The 12,547-nt window shown below is 48.6% G+C and overlaps 1 protein-coding gene across 5 annotated transcripts in view; it reads right to left on the bottom strand.

Annotated features, from left to right (window-relative positions):
• Positions 1-960: 960 nt before the first annotated feature.
• KANK4 (KN motif and ankyrin repeat domains 4) overlaps positions 961-12,547 on the bottom strand; it is a 107,065-nt gene continuing 95,478 nt past the window's right edge. For all 5 annotated transcript variants that reach the window (XM_043999368.1, XM_043999366.1, XM_043999371.1 and 2 more), the window contains exons 8-10: positions 9,098-9,240; positions 3,451-3,651; positions 961-2,322 (exon numbers count right to left, since the gene is read on the bottom strand). In XM_043999368.1, coding sequence (XP_043855303.1) covers positions 2,218-2,322; positions 3,451-3,651; positions 9,098-9,240 — 449 coding nt within the window. In that variant the 3' untranslated portion in view covers positions 961-2,217. The remainder of the gene's footprint in view (positions 2,323-3,450; positions 3,652-9,097; positions 9,241-12,547) is intronic.

The raw sequence follows: 12,547 nt of genomic DNA, 5'->3' as shown, positions 1-12,547 counted from the left end.
AAACGTTCCAATCCAAGTCTACTCAGTCAAGAGGACCTTTATTGGACCTTGCTTCTAATACATCCTTGCTGTGCAAGCCTGGGCAAGTCACTTAACTTCTGCCTGCCTCAGTTTCCTTATCTGTAAAATAGTACCTACCTCCCAGGACTATTGTGAGGATAAAATGAGATGTTTGTGAAGTGCACAGCATACCTTAAGTGCCATGTAAGTGATATTATTATTATTATTATTATTATTATTATTATTATTATTTTGTTTGTTTTTTTAGTGAGACCATTGGGATTACGTGACTTTTCCAGGGTCACACAGCTAGTAAGTGTTAAGTGTCTGAGGCCAGATTTGAACTCAGGTCCTCCTGACTCCAGGGCCGGTGCTCTATCCACTGCACCACCTAGCTGCCCCAATATTATTATTATGTGTACATAAGGTGTGTGTATATAGAACGTTTTGGTCTCCTCTCCATCAGTGCAAATCAGCCACTGCCCTATCATCGATAATCTCAGAGCTGCCTGAGACATTGAGAGATGAAGTCATTCAGCCAAGATTTGTCAGAAGCAAGATCTCAGCAAAGGTCTCTACTGAGCCAGCTCCCTCCCTCTCTAAAATGGACAGCGGGGTGACGCCACAGTGGAAGGAACTCCAACTCTTCCTGAGTTCAAATCCTATCTCAGATACTTACTAATTGTGTGACCTTGGGGAAGTCACTTAACCTTGTTAGCCTCAGTTTCTTCATCTGCAAAATGAGCATGGCAAACGACTCCAGGATCAGTGCCAAGAAAACCCCAAATGGGGCCACAAAGAGTTGGACATGACTAAAACAACTCAACAACTATGTACAATGCCCTGTTCCTGCTGCTACGATTATTGCTATACACACACACACACACACACACACACACACACACACTCGAGAAACTTGAGGGAAGAAATCTTACTTTTGCCTTTCTTTGTATCTATAGCACTTAGCCCAGTGCCTGTCACATAGTAAGTGCTTAATAAATTCTCGTTAATTGATTGATACAGTATGTATATACATCCCCACATATGTACAGGTGAAGGAGTGATTTTCTAAGTGTAGGGAACTCCCACCATGCAGTCTCTCTCCACTGATGGAGACTGACAAGGGTTTAGGTCCTAGAAAATTGCCTCAGGGCAGATCATCAGTGGAATAGCAGAGTATTATTGGTGGAAAGACTTCAATGTGATTCTTGTGCAAGTGGACCACAGGGAGCTCTTCAGTTCAGGAACATGAGTGTGCTCTTTCTCCACGTGTATGCACACACACTTATAGACACACCTACAAACACACATACATATGGCACACATTAGGAGACATGAGTTCAAATACAGCCTCACACACTTACTAGCTATATGACCCTGGGCAAGTCGCTTGACCCTGCAGATGAGTTTCCCCATCTGTAAAATGAGAAGGGGGTCAGACTCTACATGTACACTACTATCTATAATGGGGCCATATATGTTTATCTATACACACACACAGGGAACTTCTAGCTCTAATTCTAAGGTTCTATGATGGAGACGTATGTACTTGTCTATACATATATGCACGCATGTTTGGCTGGACCAGTGACTTAACCCTTGGGGAGCGCTCACTCCACCAAGCAGAGCAGTGGCTCATCTCTCCCTTCTAGTCTCCAAGGCTGCCCGGGGCACCAAGAGGGAAGTGACTTCCCCAAGGTCATGGAATCCCTATGTGTCCAAGGCAAGACTTGAACTCAGGCCTCCCTCTCTCTGGGCAGTCTTGCCTTCACTTCTGTTCCTGTCCAGTTGGTTTAAAATAGAAGCCGAAGGGGACAAAAGACACAATTCTTTCAATTTCATGTAAAAAGTATTGCTTTGCTAATGTGCTCCCGGGCTTGCCTTGGGGGATCCTTTGTGCTAATAAGGGATACAGAGTAAAGGGGTGTTTAAAAAAACCAAACCAAACCAAACCAAACCAAAGGGAAGGAGCGAGTGATGTCCTCTCAGGCCCTGCAGCCCCTGTCCTTGATGAGGCCAGGCCTAGTGAAGACCAGGAAGCGCCCTAGAAGCAGGAGGATACACCAGGAAAGGGGGTGCATAGCCGACATAGCTCTTCCCCTTGAGAAGTCAGGAAAGGAGACGTCTCATTTCAGCCTGTGCCCCCCGTCATAGCTGGCACGGAGGAGTCCCACAACGATCCTTTTGTTTGGGGGTGCCGGCCTCTCTCGAACTCTTCTACGGCCCAAGGGACCTGCCCTGCTCTGCGTGGGCCCACAAGAGTTCAGCAATTTCCCCGTGGGCGGGGGATGCCAGGGCCAGGGACAAGGCCGTGTGGCCAGCCTAGAGGGGGAAAAAATGACAAGTTCATTTCTTTCTCTGCTAAAAAGCTATGACCTTGTGCCGGGAGCTGGGACTGGGTGGCTGTGGCCATGAGTTCATCCTTCTTCCAGGGCAAGGAGGCCCAGGATGCTGAGCAGCCACACAGCCCCTCGGCACTCTGGGGGAAGACGTTGCATGCTTTCAGAATTAGAAGCCGTGTGGTTCAGCAAGTAGGGTGGGTGTGGGACTTGGGGGGCAGGAATGTGGATCTAAATCTCTCCTCAGACACCTACTGGCCACGTGACCCACATAACCGTCTGTCGCCTCAGTTTCCTCTTCTGTAAAAGGATGAGCCCAGGGAGACAGGGCTGCAGAGGTCCTCCTTTTTCTAACTCTGTGATCCCCGGCTTCAGCCCTGCCTTGCCCTCCCCCAAGGGGAGACATTGCTGCTGCACTGATCGCTCCTCCCCAGGGGCCTATCAATCCCTTGTCTCTAATGGGGACCATGTTCCTGACACAGTCCTTTGATGTCGACCAGTAGAGGGGCTGTTTCTGATTACAGGCTGGTGGGGCTGCATCCAGTTAATACGGCCCCTTTCGTGCAGCTCCAGGGGAGAGCAGCCCCCTCTCTGCCTGCCCCCAATATTCATTTCAGGAGGGTCTGGGCCCTCTAATTACTTCACTAGCAGTGCTGGGGCCAAGCCCAGGTTTGGGGGAACTGCCGACCCCCTGGGGAAGGGCTGAGGATGCCGTCCCGGTCCCAGGGAGGTGTGAGGAGAAATGTGGATCTGCTAATAGCACAGAGGAAATTCAGATGTTACTTATTAGGGTGCTATGCACAGGCCAGGGAGAGCTCTTCCCAATCCTGAGTTCATTTTGCATTTGGGTAAAAAAAGGCACGTCAAAGTGTGCAACAAATGCAGATTCCTGCGGGCCACCTTTTAGGTGGTTTTCAGTTGGACAGGTGGCCTTGGGTTCCATCTCCCTCCCAGGCTTAGACCAAGGGACCGTGGGCTCCAGCAAGTCTTTCCTGGTATATGCAGGGATTCCCAAGGAGCCACAGGTGCCCTTGCAGAAAGTCCCCATCCGCCTCCCAGACTGGCAGCCGTATTCCTGACAGTGTCCAGATCAGAGCCAGGGCCCTCTCACCTTGTCGGTCAAGGCTGTGTCGCAGCCTGGATGAGCCAGGAGGAGTTTCACCATCTCCGTGTTGCCATGGTGAGCAGCCACCATGAGCGCCGTTGTCCCGACGTGGTCCTGAAGGTTGACATCGGCACAGCAGGTCAGCAGGGCCTTCACCATGTCCTCCCTATCGTGGCTCACCCCCAGCATCAGTGCAGTTTGACCTCCCTGGAGAGAGTCAAGGGAGAACAATGAGCCACCTTCCATTCCAGAGTCATCATAGAGAGGGACATGGGGGAGAACAGGAACAGACTCCCAATGGAGTGAGGGGAGGCTCTAATGGTTGGAACTGTTTATCCTTTTAGGATGCGAGATTGGCCTGGGTCTGCAGGAAGGTAAATGTGACCCAACCAGAACCCAACACCAAGGAGGAAGTCTGAAAAGCAGGAATAAAACATGGCACTGGGGAAAGGTACCAGAGAGAAAAGATGGGCTGAGTAAAAAGGGGCCATCCGGGATGAGCATCACAGAAGAGGGTCTACTTTCCAAAAACCATGTGGGTTTGTGTTGATTTCCTCTCATTTCCAACCAACCCCCAACATTTGCCACCATCATCTTCCTCTTCTCCTCCTTCCAGGCTTGAATGCAGATAGGGATTCTAAGAGGCAGAAGTGAGGAGAGAGGGATGAAGTACTGGGCACAGCCTATGCAAAGGCATGGTGATGGGAGATTGCATGCTGCATAAAGAGAATGGCAAGAATGCTGGCTTGGCCAGAACACAGAATCAGAACATCATCGATTTTGAACTGGAAGGGATCTTAGAGGTAACTTAGTGTTTTTTGTTTGTTTGTGGGGCAATGAGGGTTAAGTGACTTGCCCAGGGTCACACAGCTAGTGTCAAGTGTCTGAGGCTGGATTTGAACTCAGGTCCTCCTGAATCCAGGGCCTGTGCTTTATCCACTGCGCCACCTAGCTGCCCTGAGATCACTTAGTATTAGGAAGACCAAAGTTTGAATCTTGACTGAAGCACTTATTTCCATCTGTCAGCCTCAGTTTCCTCCTCCTCTGTAAAATGTGGGTAATAACCACACATGACTTCACAGGGTTGTTGTGAGGACCAAAGTATTTAAAGTATTTTGCAAACCTTAAAGAGCTATGTAAATGCTGGCCACTACTATTCTCTTTGCTGAATTGTTTTGTTTTGCTTTGTGTTTTCCTGTCTTTCCTCTCGTTTGCTCCAAGGGAAGACTCTCTGAATATAGGGAAAGGAAGGAAGGCTATATTCAAAAGTGGAAGTGTGGACACTGAACACTGATACTTTTCTCAGCAGAGACCAAGCTTCTGGAGAGCAGAGAACCTCCCACTCTTGTCACTGTCTTCCCATCATTTAGCATGGGGCTTGGAACATAGCAGGTACTGGGTACGTGCCTGCTGATGAGGTCAGATGGGAGGCTGAAGGTACACAGAGCCCTGGACTCAGAGCAGCTGGGATCCTAACTCTGCCACTCAATCCCCGTGATCTTGGAAAGCTCCCAATATTTGGAGAGTTTGCGTCCCCCTCAAAGTCAGAATGATGAGAGACTCAGCTTCACTGATTTCCAAAAAGCCGTGTACTCTGAAAGGGTCCTAGGACTTAGAGCCTTAGAAATCATTTTACAGATGAAGAAATCGAAGACCAAAGTGAATGGACTCATCCGAGGTCTGGCAGGAAGCAAATAATGGGAAGGATTATTTTTTTATTACTATCTGGGAAGTAATCTCAGGAAGAGCTGGAATGTGAACCCAGGTCCTCTACCTCAATGTGACTTCCATTATCACACACACAGAGGCACGTATGCCCAGATGGACAAGAATCTCAGCCTTGGAAGGGACATATGAGGTCAGAGCTAAAAGAATCCCTCCTACCACATCAGTTGCTTAGACGTCTCGCTGTCACAGCAAGCCCACCCTCCCTATGGCAGCCATTTCCATGTAGGAATAACAGCACCAGAAAGTTTTCCCTACATCTGTCTTGTTACAATATCTACACTTGTTACAATGTTACAATGTCCCCTGGGAAAAAGTCCAATCCCTTTTTTACCCAAGAGCCCCCCCTAATACTTGAGGACAGGTTAGCATGTCTCCCTGAGTCTTCTCTTCTCCAGCCTGATTTTTCCCAGTTCCTTCCCCCAATCCTCCCATGGCATCTGAGATGTGATGCCCAGAACCAAACACAGTTAATCTCCAGATGAGGTGTGACCCAGGCAAATGGCAACAGCCCTATCATTTTTCTAGATTACAGCCTACATCAGCGGATTTCTAATCCAGTATTTGTTCCAAGATCAGACAGGGCATCGTCTACTCATCCTGCCGAAGTTTATGGGCACTGAGGGTGATACTAGCTTTGGTATTTGTTTCTTTACTGCCCTTGCAACATTGATAAATTTTTATTATAAGCTGAATCCTCACCTCGACCAATGTAAATGAATAAATTAATAAAACTACTGAATCTTAACTATTTACATCGTGATAACGGAAAACCTATTTTTAAAATGCTCTCACATTTTTCTGCATTCCCATCTGATAACTTTTCCATGAAAATATGTTTTTTGTTTGTTTTTGTTTTGTTTTTACAGGGCAATGAGGGTTAAGTGACTTGCCCAGGGTCACACAGCTAGTGCCAAGTGTCTGAGGCTGGATTTGAACTCGGGTCCTCCTGAATCCAAGGCCGGTGCTTTATCCACTGCGCCACCTAGCTGCCCCTCCATGAAAGTATTTTTAAAGCCTCTGTTACATTTCTCCAACAGAATCAATTGCTTTTTATTTACTTTATATATTCTATGACTGTTTATTAGTATAAATGTTGTTTCTCCCCAGTAGAGTAGAAGACCCTTGAAGGCAGGGGTTTTTCCACTTTTGTTTTTGTTCCCAACATTTAAAAAAGTAAGCCTGAGATTGCCTGAGGCATAAGGCACATCAGCTACATGTATCTTCTACATGCCTCTTTACTTTCAAACTCCACTCTTCCCACTCAGGAAAGTGCACCCCAGGTTTATGGTCAAGTTGTTTTGAAGTAAATTTTCTTACCATATCTTTGCTTTGAAATAATTGTGCCTTCTTACTAAATAGTGGAACCACATTGATGGGGGCTCATGAACTATGGCTTTAGACCCACAGAATACCTTGAACTGGATATAGTCATCCCCTGTGGGAGCCAATACTACAAGAATGGGTTGGGTGGTCTCCCAAAGGAGCACAACACTATGCATCTCCTCAAGAAGGTTACATTCTATATAATAGACAACAATGGTTAGATTAGAGTCACTGTGCATTTGATGTCTGGGGCAAGATCAGAATTTGGAGACTGCATAAGCAAAGGAGGTGGAATCATCTCTTTAGAGTTGGAAGGGACCTCAGAGCCCATTTCCTGTTGTTAAGCTGAGGACACTGTGGCTCAGAAAGGGCCCTGATCACCCCAGGGGTAAAAGAGCAGAGCCAGGATTTCGAACTCAGGACCTTGGAGACAAATTCTAGTTGGCTGTCTTTTCACTGCACTAAAAAGGACTGTCCTGAACATGAAAATGCAAACACACCAGCATCTTGGTTTTCTCTGGATGGGGGTCCAGAGAGGGGGGAGTGTGGGAGCTGGGTCTCTGGGGTTTCTACCTGGCCCACCACTCGGCCTCTCCTGCATTCCACCTGGTCTGCACCTGGGGCAGCTGCCCATTCCCTCCCAGGCCCCACCCTCCCCCAAGAGCCCATCCTGTTCTCTCCTTTCACCTTTTTAAAAAAACAACAACAACAACAAAGCTGCTGAGGCAGGTGTATAGGGAACAAGTCCGGCTGGCCCCAACTCTTTGTTTTTCTCTAAAAGGGATTCCTGGTGGATTAATTAATTACTACTGTACTCGTCTATCACCTGCCAGGGTTGAAGGCAGAGTGGTGGGAAGTGTGGGGTGTGGGCAATCCTGGCACTGCTGGGTGAAGGCCCCTACCAGCACAGCCCAGTTATTCTCAGTCATGATGGGAACTCCTGGCACTGGCCCTGGCAGTGTTAGAGGAGGGGGAGGGTGGCACGGTAAGAAGCAGGGAACCTCTTTAAAGGACTGGGTCTTTAATGCAGACACTCACTTCCCCTTCTAACTATGGGTTCTCAGCTCCCCAGAGACACTCATAATTGAGAGGGAGAAGAAGAGAGAGGGGGAGAGAGAGAGAGAGAGAGAGAGAGAGAGAGAGAGAGAGAGAGAGAGAGAGAGAGAGAGAGAGAGAGAGAGAGAGAGAGAGAGAGAAAAATAAATGAGTAATGATGGGCAACCTCCAGGTGTTTTGCAAGGTCAGCCAAGTCTGCAAGGGCTTCCTCGTGACTGGTACCAGAGGAATGTTCCCAAACTCAGCGCCCAGATGGAGTCTGTCCAGCGTCAGGCTGGGGCACAGAGCAGGAACTCCCCGACTTCTGCCCCAGCCTGTTTGGGATTCTGAGGGAAGACGACGGCACTTTGGAAGGACACCACATGGGAGGCCAAGAGCAGCATTGTTTCCTTTGGCATCAGGCTCTGACAGGGACGGCAGTCAATCCTTCTTCCAGTGCCCAGGAAGGACTGGGATGAATCCTTGGAATTTATTTCAGGATCCTAATGCTCCCAGACTGGCGATGAAGGCTGATTCCATGTCCCTCCCTTTCACACGCTACATTCTAATCAAACAGTGCTACTAACTGTTCCCCATGTCATCTCCAGCCTCCACTCGTTTGCCCAGACGGTCCTCATGCCAAGGATTCCCTTTATCCTCATCTCTCCCTTCAAGGACTAGCACAGGTGTCAGCTCCTCCAGGATGTCCTAGTCAGACCTCATCTGGAGGGAAGTGTTTTTCATTGCAGGGACCACCATTTTGGACACTGATTAGCTGGAGGAGGGCAACCGCAATGAAGAGTTGAGAGCTGCCCTCCCCTTCCCCCATCACAAACTCCCTTCCAATAAACTGACTTATCTGTGTGCCTTTCTACAGGTGTGGAAGCAGGTACTTTCTTTTTTGGTGGGGGGTTGCAGGGGGTCTCTCCAGTGCTGTAGCCCATGGAAGAGAGATCAGATTTATTCTGCCGCCTCGGGAGATAAAACCAAGACCCCAGAATAGGTGGAAGTTTCTAGGAGGCAAACGTGGGCTCTGTGGCCTCAGTTTTAGGGCTCACCCAAAGTGGGATGGGCTGGCTGCCTCGGGACATGAGAGGTTCCCCTCACTGGGGGTCTTCAGGCAGGGCCAGTATATGGAGTCTTGGTCACAGTTGTCCTTCGCAGTTCTAAAATTCTGCTGCGTAGCCTTCCCTGATCCCCACAACTCCTGCATTCCCTACCAGAAGTGCTCTCTTCATTTTCAAGTTTTCCTACACCATGCTGTCTCACTTTTCTTTACCCCATCATAGCCATTAGACTATAAGCAACTTGCTTATTTTTGGATGCCTGGTGCTTAGCACAGTGCCTAGCACATAGTAGGTGCTTAATAAATGTTTGCTGATTGATTGATACCTTCTCTCCCTGTGTATATGGCGCACCTTCTCCACCTCCTAAGCCCCTTGGAGGCAGGAACTTCATTGTTTTTTTAACCTTTGTGTCCTTAGTGCTGAGTCTAGCACCTTGCACACAGTAGGCACTCTATCTATCCACTCTATCCAAGTAAAAGGCCCAGAGAGGGCAGGACTACCTGAGCCGCCTGTATATTCACATTTCCTTGTTTCAACAGTTTCCCAACCACATCCATGTCTTCGTCTGTCTCTGCTGAGGCCAGGGGGGTGATCATCACGGCCGTGTACCCAGCCTTGTTCTGGTGGTCCACGTCACACACACCTGCAGGAGGAAGGTCAAGACTCAGCAAAGCATTCCAGACAGTGGGGCATCTGTGGGCAGACCCCTGCCGCCCACCCTCGGGGCTAGCAATTACCAGGAGGGCCACCTCAGCCTGCATTTAAGGCCCTTGGCCATCTGGCTCCCACAGACCACTCCAAGCCAATCTTCTACCATTCCCCTTCATGCTCTCCCTATTTATTCCAGGCAAACCAGCCACACAAGATTCCTTCTCCTGCCTCCCCCAAGCCTGGAACGCCCTCCCTGATTACCTCGGCCTCTTATTATCCCTAGATTTCTTCAAAGCTCAGCTCAGGTGCTTAGCGTAGTCCTTGGCACAGAGCGGCATTTACTAAATGCTTGTGGACTGACTGATTGATCCTTGCATTATATTTTTACCCAACCAAAACCACCTTCCCCACCCCAGCAGAGCCACATTCTAAACAAGACCAAACGAATCAAACAATCTCCTCTGAGCCTCAGGTGATAGGGCTCAAAGGCACAATCCCTTCTCCATGAGGGGCCAAGGAACAAGTTGAGATGGGGGTGGCCCATGCCCCACTTTCTTAGGGAAATGCAGACCAGAAGGGAAGTGACCATGATGCTATAACCAACCCTTTTGCATTTATCTCTCATACTTGACATATAGTAAGCACTTTAATAAATATTTTCTTCCTTCCTTCCTTCCTCTTTCTTGTTTCTTTCTTCCTTTCTTGTTCTTTCTTTCCTTCCTCCTTTCTTTCTTTCTTTCTTTCTTTCTTTCTTTCTTTCTTTCTTTCTTTCTTTCTTTCTTTCTTTCTTTCTTTCTTTCTTTCTTTCTTTCTTTCTTTCCTTCCTTCCTTCCTTCCTTCCTTCCTTCCTTCCTTCTTTCTTTCTCCTCACTCTAACTGTAGAGGAATAGGAAGTCATTAATTCCAGGTTGGGGAACTTGGTATGCCCCCCTGAACTTAGTGGATGGTTTAGGTCAGGAGCAGTGGGGCTTAGTCACAGGCCAGCTTCACCCAGAGGTAAGTGACTCTCAAAGACCTGATTGGTTGGTGGGGGTGGGGGTGGGGCTGGGTGACACACAAGTGAGAAGGAAACATCTGGGTATCAATGAAAAAGAAAAATGAAGCTGGGAGGGCAACACTGGACCGACCAAGAGAAAAAAAAATTCCAAGATACGTGGAAGGCAGAGGACTGGCCCCCTGAGAGAGAAGGAGCATGACTGGTGAGAGAGAGAAAGTGCAAATGAATTTTAAGGAGGGGAAAGGCTGCCAATGCCCCAGGCAGAGGAAAATAGAAAATTTCATGAAAAAGGAAGAGTCGTTTAGATGGATGTTGGAACCATGAAAGGAGCATTTCCCCTGGGAGTGCAGACCCTGAGTCAGGGGGAAGCAGGAAAGGCTTTGGAAGCCAAAGAAACAGATCTGCCCAGAGAGAGTGGGCCCCTGAAAGGAGACCAAACACAGGCCAACATGGCGGTGGGAGGGAGTCTGAGGGAGCTGCCGGAGTCGCTTTTATTTTAGCTCAATAACTTGTGGGGCCATTCATGCCTCGAGGGGACACTGAGTGCCTGAGGCAAGGCTGCAAATAGACACAGACCTCCCTCCTCAGGAACACCCGGGATGCCACTAGAAACATCTCTTGGCACAACTCTCCAGTTCTGGGCATCATCTTAGCCTTCCCTGAACGGAGAATTGGATGTAGTTCCCAGTAGTCAAGAATTCTCCCCTCAGAGGCTCCCAACCTCCACCACTGAGCTCACTTTTCTAAACCACCCCCCCTAGACCTGGGGTTCTTAATGCCCTCCCTGTGTGTATGAGAGCCAGGTTCTTAATGGTGTGTGTAAGACTTGGAGCCCTGGGACAATCTTGTGCAGCCTGCGGGCTCCTTTTCAGAATCATGTTTTTAAATGCATCGAATAAAACCCAGAGTATACAAAGGAAACCAATTATCTTGATATAAAGATAGTTTTTCCCTTCCAAGTTTACATACCCCTTGAAATCTATCCATGGACCCTTTGGGGTTCTGCGGACCCCTGGTTAAGAACCCCTGGCAACAAGCAAGGCCTATTTCCCTACCCGCATAGCCCAAAGGTCACAAGCATCTACCTCCGGGGCTTGTCCACACTTCTCCCTATTTCAGGAATGTTTGTTGTTGTTCAGTCGTGTGTGACTCTTCATGGCCCCTTTTGGGGTTTTCCTGGCCATGATGTTGGAGAGGTTTGCCATTTCCTTCTCCAGCTCATTGGACAGATGAAGAGACTGAGGCAAACAGGGTGAAGTGACTTGCTCAAGGTCACACAGCTTGTAAGTGACTGAGGCTGAATTTGAATTCAGGAAGATGAGTCTTTCTGACTCTAGGCCTGGCCCTCTCTTCTGGAACACCTTCCCCTCTGCTCTTGGTCCAAATTCTAGAAAAGGCACCATCTTGGCTCTGCCACCATTCCAGCTGCAAATTATCCTGCCTCTCTGAGCCTCGGTTTCTCCTTCTGGAAAATGAAGGTGTGGGACGAAGCATTTCCTAAGGTCCCATGGATGCTCTGATCTCCTCCATAAAGGCCTTCTCCAATCCTCCCAGCCTCAGAGACTCCCCGCTCTGATCTCCTGATCAATCTGGGCCTCAGCATCTTTCTAACCTCTATGGTCCCTCCCAGCTCTAAATTCTCGCATCTTCTGCTTGACTCCGGGAAGCTCACTGTCTCATCTCTCCTTTGGACACTTAAGCTGGAGCTCTAGCCCAAGTTAGGGATAACCTAGCCCCCAGCCCTCATTTTATACGTGAGGAAGCTGAGACACACAGTGGGCAGGAACATGCCCTACCCCCATCTCACAGGCAGGATTGGAATCCAGCTCCCATGACTCGATCTGGCACAGAGATGCCCAGGGATGACAAGGGCTCGTGACAGAGTCTGGGGAAAGGGAAAGAAAAGAAGACGGAGCTAGAGAAATGCACAAGGACAAACAGGAGAGAGGAGGAAGACTCCAGAGTGTCTGCCTTTGTCTTGTATAAAAAGTGCAGTCAGGGGCAGCTAGGTGGCGCAGTGGATAAAGCACTAGCCCTGGATTCAGGAGGACCTGAGTTCAAATCCGGCCTCAGACACTTAACACTTACTGGCTGTGTGACCCTGGGCAAGTCACTTAAGCCGAATTGCCCTGCAAAAAAAAAAGTGCAGTCAATGATGACTCAAGTAAAACACTTAATCATCCAGCACCAATAAGCACTAGGGGTCAGGCACTGTGCTATGCATTGGGAATACAAGAAAAAGCCCTGACCGTCCCTGGCCTCAAGGGGCTTACAGTCTCGTGGAGCAGACACCATGTAAATA

Source organism: Dromiciops gliroides, chromosome 4, assembly GCF_019393635.1.
Source record: "Dromiciops gliroides isolate mDroGli1 chromosome 4, mDroGli1.pri, whole genome shotgun sequence".
Classification (NCBI taxonomy): Eukaryota; Metazoa; Chordata; class Mammalia; order Microbiotheria; family Microbiotheriidae; genus Dromiciops; species Dromiciops gliroides.
This window is presented reverse-complemented; position numbering and strand designations above follow the sequence as displayed.